We start from the raw sequence: 13,369 nt of genomic DNA on the forward strand, positions 1-13,369 counted from the left end.
AAGCATCCTTGTTTTGGCTCCTCCTGGCTGGAAGAGCCAGGCCTCCATTTATCTTACCTTTCATGGGCACCTCTGCCAAGAAGCCCACCCAGAGCTACGACCCCCCAACCCCCCCCTGCATCTTTCCTCCTCCAGTGGTCCAGCCTGTTTTGTATCTCCATAAAAGCACGTACCTAGTTTGCCTTGTGATGGATAATAATAGCAGCATGTAACCCTGAGCAGGTACTCAACACTGTTCTAAGTATTTTGCATATGTTCTGTCACTACCATTTTATAGATGGGAAATCCAAGGCTCAGAATGCTTGGGAAACTTGCTTAAGACACAGAGTCGAGTCGGGCCTGAACCCAGGGCCTCCGGATGGCCTCACTACTGCCCCCTGTGGCCTATTACAGTACGTGGCTTTCGTGGCACCTTCTCACTTGCCACCCACCCCGCCACACACAACAGTCTCAATTCACCCCACGGCAGGGGCTGCCTGGTACCCATGTCTGAGACTCCCTTGCACAGGGAGGTCCCCGCTAAAGGTTTGTGTCCTAGAACTCACCTGTCAGAACCCTTCAAGGAGGAAGATCACATCTAGAGAGGGTAAGCTACTAGTTCAGGGTCCCGCAGCCAGAAAGCCAGAGCCCAGGGTATCCCGACTCCTAGGCTGAGCAGGGCTGACTCTGCCTGGCATGAGGGGAGAGGGGAGGCCCATGCTTATCTGTGCCCATGGGTGTCTGGGCCTGCTCAAGCCCGCAGGTCCTAGTCGACCAGGTGCATCTGTCTCCAGGAGGTCCAGGTCCAGGCTCTACTCTGGGCTGAGGCCTCATCCCTGAAAGGGGCAGCCGATCCCATCTCCGGTCTGGCTGTGTCGTGGAACCGCTCATCCACGGGTGGTGGGAGCCCCCTGCTGCCCAGAGTGAAGAGTGGCAGAAGGGTGGGAAGGTGGGCAGAGGCCACGGGAGCAGGGGAGTTCCTGGGCCAGCAAGTCAGAGCTGGATCAGACTGTGGCCCTGCCTGCCTCTCTGGCCACGCCCCCTCCCCAGCCCGCCCGCCCCGGCCCGGCACCACCGTTCCCACAGTTCCCTGCGCCTCCAGATATTTGCATCTCCTGATGTGGAGCCCCTGAGGGCCTTTTCAGTTGACTTCGGTCTAACCAAGAATTATTGTGCAACTTCCTCTGTGCCAGGCACCGAGCGGTGACAGTCTGGCGTGTGAGGAATTTGCAGTCAGTGTGTGTGTGGTGGGAAGAAGCAGACGTGAGTGAGCTCTCTCCCACCTGATTGCCAACACTCAAGCGCAGCTCCTTTGTGAAGCCCCTTAGATTGCCTCTCCGGCCAGCTCAGCCCAGCCCTCCACCAGCCCCTGTGCTCCACTCTACATAACCGGCAAGTGTTGGCCTGGGCTGTCAGGCCTCCTTTGCACCTGTCTTCCCCGGCTGACTGAGCTCCCTTTGAGGGCAAGGGATTTGCCTTGATCATCTTTGGACCTCTGGTTCTGTGTGTGGAACCCGGTACAGAGTAGGTTCTCCATAAGCCTGGGCCAAATGAAAGCATGTTGATCAGTCCAACACCTTAAGGTCTTCAAGGAGGGACTCAACGGTGGCATTTCAGGCAGGGGGCTGGGTTAAGGTGTAGGGGCCACCTCAGTGCCTTACACATCCGAGAGTGCTGTCTAGAGTCCTAGAATTCAAGACCACCAAAATGTAAGCTCCATGTGGACAGGGATTCTGTCTTGTCCACGTAATGAACATTGTGGAAAGTACAAATAAATGAAAATGACCAAATTCAAGTCCCCCCGTAACACCCCAAGTGATCATTGGAGCCAATCTGTACTTGCATCCTTCTGCAGACAGGGAGCTTATTACCTATCTCCTGAGCAGCATTCTTTCTCTCTTTAGACAGCACAGCCTATTGGAAAGTTCTTTTGCTTTCCCCCGGCCTTGGCAGAACCAGTGCACTCCTGCCCATGCTCTGAGGGACCCCTGACACAAATCCAGCCCCTGGAGATCTGCCCAGTGTGGCAGCCCCAGTGCCCAGAGGATGAGGGTCCAGGGTCCTTGGAGTGTCTACTCTTCCCTGTCTGGCCCTCCTGCACTCTGGCTGGGAAAGGGATGGTGAAGGGGCAGGGTGGGCTCAAGGATGGGAGATGTAGTCACAGACAGGACAGAGCCCCTCACGAGTTGAATCATGACCTTTATTCTCTATTCTGAGTGATTCCCAGAACAGTCACTCATGCCCAGAAAATCCCCCATTCCACCCTCTCAATGATGCGGGGGTGGGGGGAAGCTGAGGACCAGAGAGGGGAAGGAAGTGGACTAAGGTCACGTAGCCAGTGTATAACCAGTGGCAGGAGAGAACCTCAGAGCCCATGACGCCTGGCTGCCCCTTCAGGGGCCAAATGAGGCAGCAGAGGTGGCGCTCAGCTCCCAGGCTGACATGGAGTCTGTGGAAGACCTCAAACGTCCTAAAGCTTCTTCTTGCAGATGCCCAACCAGATCCTCGTCAGTGCAATATCATTACCAGGTTCTTGCACACCTCCAGAGATAGGGGTCTCACCACTGCAAGGCAGCTACTCTATCCTGACACCCTGGAGAGTGTGCATGTGTGTGGGAGGTGGAGGGGAGGAGAGGTTGCCTCCCTTCCCCGGGGGGAATCCATCTTGCTCTGGCTTGCCCACGCAGGCTGGGAGCGGGGCAGAGGTAACCCCATATCCTGCTTTCCTGCCAGGCAACTTCCCTCCAGGGACACCCCCCAGGGCCTGTGCGATGGGGTGAGAAGTGCTACTGAGAAGAAACCTGTTCGTGGAATCCTCCTCCAGGCTGGAATCTCCCTGGAGAGCTGCCTGCCTGTGGGCTGGGAAGTCAGTTCCACTCTTGATGCTGCTACCCTAGAGGACCTCAGGATGCTGGGACCCTGCTCACCACCACGGGAGCCCTGGGCAGTGGTCCAGCAGGGAAGCTGTAGCTGAGACTGTGCTACAAGCTTCTGTGTCACTCACTGGCATGGCCGCTGCCTCCAGGTAACCACAGGTAACCCTCTTGTTAACCACAGCTCACAAAGCTCTCTACTTGGCTTCTTGATTGTACCGCCAGTTCCGCCTGAGTACATCTGTCTGGGATGCTGTCTGCCATTTTCTTGAGGAGTCCCACCCGCCCCTTCTCTAAGATGGACATCCTTGGGGATGGAGCCCACTCTGCTCTCTGCCTCCCAGCAGCCTTCAGTCCAGAGCCCCCTCCAGCTCTGGTGCAGACATGTCCAGCCAGAAGCTCCTTGGGAGACCCAGTCCAATCCTGTCCTTCTACCGAGAGGAAGCAGTCTCAGAGGAGGGAGGTGGCCAGCTCACGCCCTGCTGGGACCTACCTAGGGCCATTGCTGGCAGGTTGGAGGTTGCAGTGGGGGCGGTGCACAGAGCCAGAAGGGCCAAGACATTTCTCTCCAAACACCGTACTTTTCCAGGAACCAGAGAAGGAGGGTGACTTGGACGAGGGCACACAGCAAGTTGGAGACAGAGCTGGGACTGAGACCGTGGCATCAGGGCTTCTAGTCCAGTGCTCTCGGGTCTCCCAGAGGTCTTGTCGGTGGGTCTGAGATGTGTACGTGTGTCCCTTGGGCAGGGAAGGCCAAGCCCCAGATGAGGATGGGGGAGGGGCTGGCCGAGAAACCCCCTGAGCAGAAGGAGGGGGCATCACCATGGCGGAGGGTAGGAAGCATGCAGGTCCCTCCTGCTCCGAGGGCTGACAGCATTTCAGAGGGCACGGAGACGTCTGACAGGAGAGGAAACTGAGCCCCAGAGAGAGGGCGGGGTGCCGGGTTCTGGGCTGCTTTCCTCACCCCTTACTGCGGTGGACTTGGGGCTGGGGCAGGGCCTTTCCTGGGTGTCCAGGGCCAGCGGCCTCATGGTCGGGCTTTGAGTCCTCGGTGGTTCCCACCCACCCTCTTTCTTGAGCCCTTCCTCCCCTCTGCTGTCAGCTTGAAATGAACGGGGTTGAGGGAGGATGTCTGCGGGCCAGGAAAGGGTACCCTGGGGTGGGAGGTAGGTCTCCAGGTACCACAGGTCACGGGGTTCCCAGGAAGCTGGGCACCACCTCCCAGGAAGCTCACTGCTTGTTGGCAATCTTCTTCTTCCGAGCAGAGACCAGGTCATAGAAGGGGACACGGGTGATGCTGGCTCTGGAGTGAGAGTAGGTGAAAAGATTTCAGGGCTGGGCAGGCTGACTTAAAGAGTCTCATATCCCAGGGAGGGGTCGGCCTGCCCTGCCTCAGGGGAAAAGCCAGATGACCCCAGCAAGGACCAAGCCAGGGTGTGTCCAGCTTCGCTGGCCTAACCCAGAGTCCCACGGGCGGGACCGGAGTGGGTGAGGCTGAGGCCTGAGAGCCTTGGGAATTCTGCCCCCAAATGTCTTTGGACCCCTCCCCAGGCTCCCAACAGACTCTCAGAAGGAGGTGACAAGAACCCAGGTGGAACCAGCAGAACTGCTTGCCGGTCACGGCTCTGCCCCTCACTGGCTGTGTGGCCCTGGGCGAGTCCCTCCCCTCTCTGGGCCTCAGCCCTCATGTGTAAAATGGAGGTGAGCGTGGCTTTGGCCTGACGTGCCCCCTTGTTTTTGCCTGCATTGCTTGTTCCACCTAGAAGGGCCTCCTCTCCCCCTCCATCAGGTCTTTCCAGGGCCACTATGGGTCCTGAAGCTAACAGGCGCTGGGCAAAGAGCTTTACATGTAACATCTCCCGTGATCCTCCACCATCCCTACGAAGGCGGTGCCTCTCTCCCCTGTGTCCTGGACCTGGCACTGTGCCGGCCCAGAGGGGCTGCTCACAGAATATGTGTGGAAGGGATTTGCATGCCAGAAACAGGAGGGAGATTCTAGAGTTAGCCCTCTTTACAGACAAGGAAACAGGGCTCCAAGAGAAGTAGGCGCTTCTGGAAGGTGACAGGAGACACCTCCCCACCAGTCCGCCCACCCATTACCGAATGGCCTTGATCCACTGGTCCCGCTCCTCGGCGCTGGAGGCTGAGATGCGGTAGGACTCGTGCTTGCCCTCTACCACCTTGCCGTCGCCGTCCGTCTTGCAGGCCTTTATCTTCTGGCCTCGGCAGCTGGGGTTGTAGAGCTCCAGGCAGAACTGCGGGGAAGTGGCCAGGTGAAGGCAGGGCAAGGGTGGGAGGGAAGGGCTGCTATACTGGGCTCTCCGGGAGGCTCAGAGAGGCCTAGATGCTTGGGCAAGACCAGCGCTTGGATGAGCGACAGGACAGACCCGACCCCCGGGCCTTCCTGTGAGAGGCAAAGGGGCAGAAGCTGCAGCTCCTCACGCTGAGAACTTATTACGTGCCTGGCTCGGCCTAAATCCATGATTCTTCTTCAAATCCCCATTTGACAGATGGGGAAACTGAGGCTCAGAAATGAGTGGAGACTTACTGAACGTCCCTGAGCCAGTGTCAGGCTCTGAGAGTCAGCGAGGCCGGGCCCTCTTGATGCCATTGACCTGCCCCCAGGATCCACGGCCCCAGGAGGGAGACTGGGGCAACCCTGAGCCACCCGGAAAGTGTGATGGGCACCCTCTCTCCTCCCACCCTGTTCTGGAAATTCCCGCAGCCGCTCTGGCCTCGGGCCTCCATACCGATACCTACTGGCTTCTTGGGGTCATCCACCTTCTGCACTGAGAGGTTCTCAAGGGGTATGATTCCCCGGGGCTCCTTGTCCTGCAGGGGAACGGGAGATAAGGTCAGGATCTGCAAATGGAGCTTCAAAGCCAAGGGCAGGGAGTGACCTTGGGGGCTCCCTAGACCCAGAGAGGAGTGTGCCCATCTCCCCCGACTCTGTGCAGCCCTGGAGAGGGCAGGGGAGCAGCACGGAAAGAGCCCTGGCTGGGAGTCAGGAGGCCTGACTTTAAGCCCCGGCTCTGCCTTGCACCTTGGCCCAGCCCCTTCCCTTCTTTGTAGCTCAGTTTTCCCCATCTGTAAAATGGGTATGGAGGAGGTCCGAAAGATCTCAAGGGGCCCCAAGCTCTGTCAATGGACCACTTAGTGGGAGTCTGGAAAGGGTTTGGGGGGAGGGGCAGGGCAGGGTAAGGCTCACAGTGGTGAACTCAAAGTAGTAGAGGCAGCTGTCCGTCAGGATGAACCAGCGTCGTTTCCACGTCTTCACGCGGCCGCCTGCGAAAGCCAGTGGTGGAGTCAGTCAGCCCTCCTCTGCCCTGGGCCACCAGCACTTCCCTCCACGGAACAGCAGGGCCTCAGACGCTCTCCTCTGGGCCCCGACCTGAGCAGCAAGCCCCCAGTCCCTTGCCTGCCACACCTTCCCCCTTATCTATCCCTTCCTGACTCAAAACCTGAGTGGCTCTATCACCCCCCCACGGCCCCTGAGTTGCCTGACCCAGGCTCCTCCATGATCAGGCCCTGGGGCAGGCTGGTCATTTCCTGCACTTTCCTGCTGCCCTCACCCCTCCGTTCATGCCTTGGCCCACTCCCTGCTTGGCACTATGCTAAGCCTTTCATCTTTCATTTGCCAGGCAATGTTCTAGAGATTTCAAAAAACTTTCACTTACTAATCCGTATAACCACCTATGAGGAGGGGACCATTATTAACCCCGTTTTACAGATGAGGAGACCGAGGTGCAGAGAGGCTGAGTCATCTGCTCGAGGTCTGGCTGCAGAGCTGGGATTCGAACCCCAGTGTCCCAGCCCCAGAGCCCAGGTGCTTGGCTTCCCACACATTTAACTGTCCCAGGGATGGGACATTTTGCAGCTGTGGAAACTCAGGCTGAGGATGGGTGGAGGAGCTGGGATCTGTGACTTAGAGCTTCCCTGGGACTGAGGACAGTCAGCTGGGCAAGGAAGGAGGCTGCAGTCTGCAGGGGGGTAAACTGGGAGGTGGGTCTGGAGAGATGGAGGGCTTGGATGGGCACCCCAGGCCAGGACCCCTGCTCCAACACGAGGTGTCTATCCTCCCTTGCCCTGGAGGACCACTGTGCCTGGCTGGGCTGCCCCTGCTGGGGCGGCGCCCAGGAGTGTTTGGGGGTGGCAGGAGCATACGGAGCCGCTGCAGCTGTGGCACCCGCCACAGCTCCCCTCTGCAGGCCCGAGGCCCTCCATGTCCCCTAGTCCCATTGAGGGGAGGCTCCCTGAGCCACATCCTGTCACACCCCCTCCCTCTGTCTTTCAAGGACACCCAACCCTCTGCCCACCAAAAGCCGCCACTGGCTGGCTGTGTGGCCCCGGGCAGATGCCCTAACCTCACTGGGTCTGGGCTAACTCAGAATCGCTTCAGGAAGGACCTGCGGTTGAACCGTTTATCTATGAACCAGTCAGCTTCCCGTCCCCACTTCCTGCTTATCGTTCCCCTCCTGCACTGTCCCCTTATCCCCAGGACAGACAGATGGACGGATGGCACGGGCAGACTGCTGCTCCAGGGTCAGGAGACCTGGGGCTGACCTGACTGCACCCCCGAGGCTGCATGTCAGGTGCATGTGTGTGGCAGCCGCGTGGCGTGAGAGTGCAGGCACGTCGGTGCACGTCCCCCGCGTGCATGAGCACGTTCTCGCCCGTGGCGTGAGTGTGCAGGCACGTCGGTGCACGTTCTCACCTAGCTTGAGCAGCCAGCCCTCGCGGTCGGGGTTGAAGAAGGTGTGAGTGAGGTCGTTGCCATCGTCCTCGGGGATGGAGAAGGGCTCACTCTTGATGCTGTCGAAGAGGTTCTGCCCCAAGAGAAGGGAGGGAAAGACCCGCTGTGACATTCATCCCAGTCCAGGGCCTGGGTTCCGCCTGTGTGACCTCGGGCAGGTCACTGGCCCTCTGGGCAAACTCTTTCCCCTCCTGTTAGCTCCTCCTTGGCCCCTGGCTTTCTTGGGGAAACCCTCCCCGGTCCCCCCAGGCCCAGTGGTGCTCCCCTGTCCCCAACCCCATGTCATGCCTCCCCCTGTGCTATTGTAGAATGGAGCGGGTGGGGCGAGCCCCGCAGAGAGACCGTGCTGGCTGCCTCACCCACGGTCCCCGCAGCGGCCAGTTGTTTTGCTGTCAGTTTGCTTGCTGAGGTTGACTTCCCCAGGTAGATGGGGAGCTCCTCCAGGAAAGGCCTGGGTGTCATAACCCCAGAGCCTCCCCCAGGGCCTGGCCTAAAGCAGGGTAGCGACTGTTTGTTGACCTAGCAGCTGATGGTTCCCATCTCCCACCTTCCCGCTGGAATCCCAGCCAGTGGCAGGAGAATGCGCGTGGAAGAGCACCTGCTCAGTGTCAGGCCACCTGGGCTGAAATCGCAGCTCGGTCCCTTGATGACTGTGTGACCCCGGGCACACCCCTCAACCTCTCTGAGCTGCTCTGTCTACATCTGAAAAATGGACAATGCTGACCCCCAGTGTTCTAGGGAGAGTAAATGGACTACACTGGGGTCAGAGCCCCTCCCTGCCCCCAAGTCGAGGGGAAGACGATGATGAGGAGAAGCCCCCACCTGCACCCTGACCACCCAGCACCGCTCTCAAGGGTCAGATGAGTGAGTCAGGGTCCATCACCCCCATGTCTGAGAGTGCTGGAGACAGGATGCTTGGCTGGGATGTGTACACACATACACATGTTCACCAGTGTGCGTGCGTGTGCGTGCGTGCACGTGCACACACACATACACACACACACACACACACACACACACACACACACACACACACACACACACATTCTCTGGGGCACAGCAGCCGGATTCAGTGCCTCTTTGGACAACATCTAAGGGGGAAGGGGTCTCCTCTTCTTTAAGGTGCAGTCGCTAGACTTCCAGGTGTATCGTGGGTTGGGGGACACAGAGGACCTGCTAGGGAGTTGGAGATTGGCTGCCCATGTTGTGACTCAAGGTGGGATGCTGACCTAGGCTCTTAAAGCCCCCTCTCCTAGGCAGAGGCCAGAGACCTGTTCTGGGGGGTAGGAATTTCTCAGAAAGCAGATTTTAGTTCTCTGTGGAGGACTTTCTAGAAGTTGGAGCTGCTGAAATATGGAAGGAGCAACCTTGTAGGGTAATGAGTTCCTTGTCACTGGAAGTATGCAAGCCAGGGCTAAGACCTCCCTGTGGGAGAGATATGGATGTTGGCAACAGATCACCCCTGTGTGTTTTGAACCCCCTGCCGTGGGGCACTGCGTTCCATAGACAACCTGCCCAGATTTCCCGAGCGTTTGGAAAACACATTCTAAATTGTCTAATTCTGCTGACTAAAACCAGACACAATGCTGGGTCTCTGTCCTTGAGATAATGACATCATTTCCTTCTGTTGCAGTTGTCTGTGCTGCTGTTCAGATGGTTTCCTCGAAATTTTAAATGAAAAATTTCCCAAGTACTGTTCGATTCCCCAAAGTTTTAGAAATGGTGTTTTCTGGTTTTTAAAGGGCTTTGCTGATCCAGGAGCTTAGGGGTGGCGGAGGGGTAAGAGATGGGGGGAGGAGAGTGCCGGCTGGAAGCAGGTCTTCCTGGGTTTGATGGAGTGGGCTCTGCTGGCTGTGGTGGGGTGAGTGGGGAAGAGCAGGGACCACTTTCTCTGTGTGGAACCCCTGCATCCCTAAAGCAGCCGGGAAGCCCCGCTTTACCCATCCTGCCCTGGCCCAGCCTGGCCCTGGGATTCCGCAAGTGGCGGTGGCCGGTTGAACAAGGTCTGTGGCAGCAAGGCCTTGTGAGCACAAATATTCTGAAGGCCCAAGGAGGTGAGCAGGGGGACAGGGAGGACCTCATCCTTCATGACACCCACAGGAAGCCCCATGGCAGCTCTGGCTGGCACCCTACAGCCTACACGTTCTGCCCCCACAAGGGAAACAGCTCAGTTCACCCACATTTCCTGTACCTTGTAAACCCCAGGCTCCCCCCGCCCCCACCCCCTGTAATGAAACATCCTTGCACCTGGACTTTCTGTCCAGGTTGCTGGGTGGGTGGGGGAGTTGACACTCACTGCCCACCTGCCACGCCCCCAGGCTCCAGGAGACTGTGAATGAATCCCATCTGGCTAATGAGAGCATTTCATCCTACTGGTCACAGCCACGGGTTCAGAGAGGGACCTGTGACCCACGCCAGTCAACAAGCCTTAATTCACTAAGCCTTAATTCTGGGACTCTAGTATAAAGCAAGATGGAAGCCTGGAGCTGCCCAGGCCATCTTTGCTGCAACTTGGGGAAAGCCTGTTTAAGAGGGAAGCCAACTTGGAAGAGGAGGTTGCTCAGAGGTGGAGAGACCAGACTGCGCTCTTCTGACCTCACTGAGCAGCTGGATCTAGCCGAGCCTGAAGCCAACCATCAATCCCCCATCTTTTCCATGATATGAGCTGAGATTCCTCCAGCCAGGAAGACACTGGAAGCTGGGAAACATGGCCAAGGTCTCCATCCCCTAATCTTGCTTTCTGGTCTCTGCAGAGGGAAGGGCTTTGGAGTCAGACAGACGTGGGTTTGAATCTGGACTCCTCACAGACTGAGACCCTTGGCCAGCTACCTCTGTTGGAGCTCAGTTTCCTTCGCTGTAAACTGGGGATGGTACCTGCTGCCTAAGGTTGTCGAGATGGCTTAATGGGTCCAGTATATGGTCAGTTCTGATGGAGACGCTTGGACAGGAACCCAGGAGGTCAGGCCTTGCCTGCAGCAGAAGATGCCCTGAACTGGGAGACTGTTCCCTTGCCCGGACCTCGGTTTCTCCACCTGTGGCACTGGAGAGTGGACAAGCCCTCCTTCTATCCTCTCTGCTTCTTCCCCATCTCCACCCTGGCTCCCTCTCTGGGCAACCCTGTCAAGGTGAGTGGTGCCACGTGCTTGAAGTGCTTTGTCTGCTTCTCAGGAGAACAATGTGAGGTCAGTGTCATCAGCCCACTTTGCAGATGGAGAAACTGAGGCTCACACGCAAGGGCACACAACCATAAGGGCAGAGCTGGGATTTGATCTCCCATCTTCTGAGTCTACACCCTGTACCTTTGGGCTGAGTTTCTTAGGCACTCGCCCCGTCCCCATCAGGGTGGCCAGGGAAAGACCCGCTCAACATGCCTGAGCCCCAGCTCCCATCATGCACCTCTTTGAAGCCTTTCCCAGCTGCGCACCCTCGTGGTCACGGGGTGACCTCTCTTTAGGTGATGTATCTGTGTCAATTTAATTTCATAAATCAGGTCACTTAAAAATGTTATGTGTCCTGGAGAATCCTTTTGCAAAGCTGCAAACTCAATACCTGAAGGTGCTTAGAGCCGAGTCCTTGCTTTACACATGGGGAAGATGAGACCCCAAGAGAAAGCAAGAGGACCCCCGGTCCTGAGCAGCTTCCTGTGAAAGCCTTGAAGAGCAAGGCTTTGAAGAGCAAGGACCAGGCCAGTGTGGTTCACTTTGTGTCCTGGGAAGCTTCTGGATTAACTAGCCAGTCCAACGACATAGGTGCTGTGCTAAGTACCTTACTAATCCTATAAGCTTACCTACACTAATCCTATAAACCGGGAGCTCAGAGAGGTCAAGCCACTTACCTAAAGTCACACAACTTGAAAATGGGGGAGCCAGGACTTGGATGTGGCTGTGACTCCAACGCTCTGTTCTTTTCCCTGCTCAGTGCCTGCCCCTCTCGGCTGCTAAGGAGGATAATAAACCCTTCCCAGACCTCCCAGGAAGAGCTTGAAGCTAAATTGAGATAATAGACCGGAAAGCCCTATGAGAAGAAAGTTACAAGCTCTATACAAATGCAGTGCATTGTTACTAACAAAAGGCTTGAATTGGGAAAAATACCTCTGGAGGGAAGGAGGCTCTTTGGGGGCTGAAGCAATAAAGTGGCACCTGGGAGATCCCACAGGACTGGTGCTGGCGTGTCCTTAACTCATTACCTGCTGGACAAGGTACGCCCAGCTTCCGGCCCCAAGTACCGCGATGAGATGCGTTCCCAGTTTTCAAATGCTTTTCACGTTTTAGGCATTTTACTAAGGGCTGGGGGTTTTAAAAGATTATTAATCACTCTTAATAGCGACCTAAGCTACACTTTAGAGCTTGTGCTATGTACCTGGCATGGGCTATGCCCTTTACAGTCTTAAAAATTACTACTCACAGCAGCTGTGACGCAGGCATCGTTATCCCTGTGCTCCTGGTTGAGGAAATGGTGGCTCCAAGAGGGTGAGTCATTATTTAAGGTCACCCAGCGGGCAAACGGGGAGATGGTACTTGACCTGAGCTCTAACCTACTTTCAAGCCCTCATTTTACGTCGTGCCCCCTGCCCACCAGGATAAACTGTCTGGGGATCAAGGAGGAGGGTGGGCTAAGGGCGAGGCTGTTCTCAAACACCGAGGGGCACCAGAATCGCTCCAGACTCAGGCTCTCCCCCCACCGACCAGACTTCTGCTGTCGGAGGTACACAGGGTGCTAAGCTGCCGGGGTGGGGTTCACACTGTCTCCTCCCCTCCTGCCGTGCTCTGACCTGGAGGGAACTGAAGCTCTATTGAGCTCTGGGGCGTCTCTGGTCCTAGAAATGAATCGTCAATTCATTTTTGCAGAGCCAGGCTTTGAATCTCACTCCTGTGTTTCTAAAACAGCTCCTGGCTCCGCTTTGCCCATAGGAAGCAGGCAAACTCCTGAGGCTGTCGTTCGAAGCTATGGTCTCTCTGGCCCAACCTCGGTGTCCATCACGGTCTGTATGTACCCAGCTGGCCACTCTGGATGCCCCTCCCTTTCCCAACCAGGTCAGATGCTGGCCAGTTCCTCTTTCTGGAATGTCCTTTCCCTGCTTCTCCTCTGGGCAAACTCGCACTCAACGTTCGAGGCCCAGTTCAAAAGTCACCTCCTCTGTGGAGTCTTCCAGGATGGCACCCTTCCCCTGCTCCCAGGAGAGTGATAATAGTGTCCTCTGTGTCTCCATAGCTGTGTATCCTACGGTCAGTGCAGCATGAATCACGCAGGGTTATAATTCGCATGTGTATCATCCTCCCACCAGACCCTGAATGTGGGTTTACTCATCCCTGGGTGCCCCGTGCCAGGCACAGGGCTCGGTGCAGTGTAGCAGGGGTGGGACTGTTTGAGGAGGGGATGGGAGGCCTGGGTTCTGCTCGACTCCCGAGCTGATGTGTAGCCTGTGGAAGACCTGTTCCTTCCTCTCTGAAAGAGGGAGGGGTTTGAGCAGAGTCTGGGGATTTTCAGCCCTGACCCACTGAGAGTCTAAGAATCTGGGATTCCAAAAAATAGATGTAGGCTGCGTGAGGCACCCTTTCTGGAAGGTGTGAATGACGGGTGCCCAGAGTTCCCCGAAGGCTGAGGTCTGGGAGGACCTCCTGGGTGTTCAGTCTTGGACCTCCTTCTTAAGATGGGCCCACGTGGGAAAGCCCTTCTCGGGATCAACCTCTTTTGTGATGGTCCCTCTCAAGACAGTGACCAACCTGGGAGGGCCATCTCAGCAGCGCCCTCTCCTGGAGCGGCC

At 56.9% G+C, this 13,369-nt stretch overlaps 1 protein-coding gene across 4 annotated transcripts in view; it reads right to left on the bottom strand.

The window, feature by feature from the left end:
• Nucleotides 1–2,160: 2,160 nt before the first annotated feature.
• Nucleotides 2,161–13,369, bottom strand: part of CYTH4 (cytohesin 4) — a 30,813-nt gene continuing 19,604 nt past the window's right edge. For all 4 annotated transcript variants that reach the window (XM_033866109.2, XM_033866111.2, XM_033866113.2 and 1 more), the window contains 5 exons: nt 7,567–7,678; nt 6,061–6,137; nt 5,613–5,684; nt 4,953–5,107; nt 2,161–4,155 (listed from right to left, as the gene is read on the bottom strand). In XM_033866109.2, the coding sequence (XP_033722000.1) occupies nt 4,083–4,155; nt 4,953–5,107; nt 5,613–5,684; nt 6,061–6,137; nt 7,567–7,678 (489 nt within the window). In that variant the 3' untranslated portion in view covers nt 2,161–4,082. The remainder of the gene's footprint in view (nt 4,156–4,952; nt 5,108–5,612; nt 5,685–6,060; nt 6,138–7,566; nt 7,679–13,369) is intronic.

Source organism: Tursiops truncatus, chromosome 11 (assembly GCF_011762595.2).
Source record: "Tursiops truncatus isolate mTurTru1 chromosome 11, mTurTru1.mat.Y, whole genome shotgun sequence".
Taxonomy (NCBI): Eukaryota; Metazoa; Chordata; class Mammalia; order Artiodactyla; family Delphinidae; genus Tursiops; species Tursiops truncatus.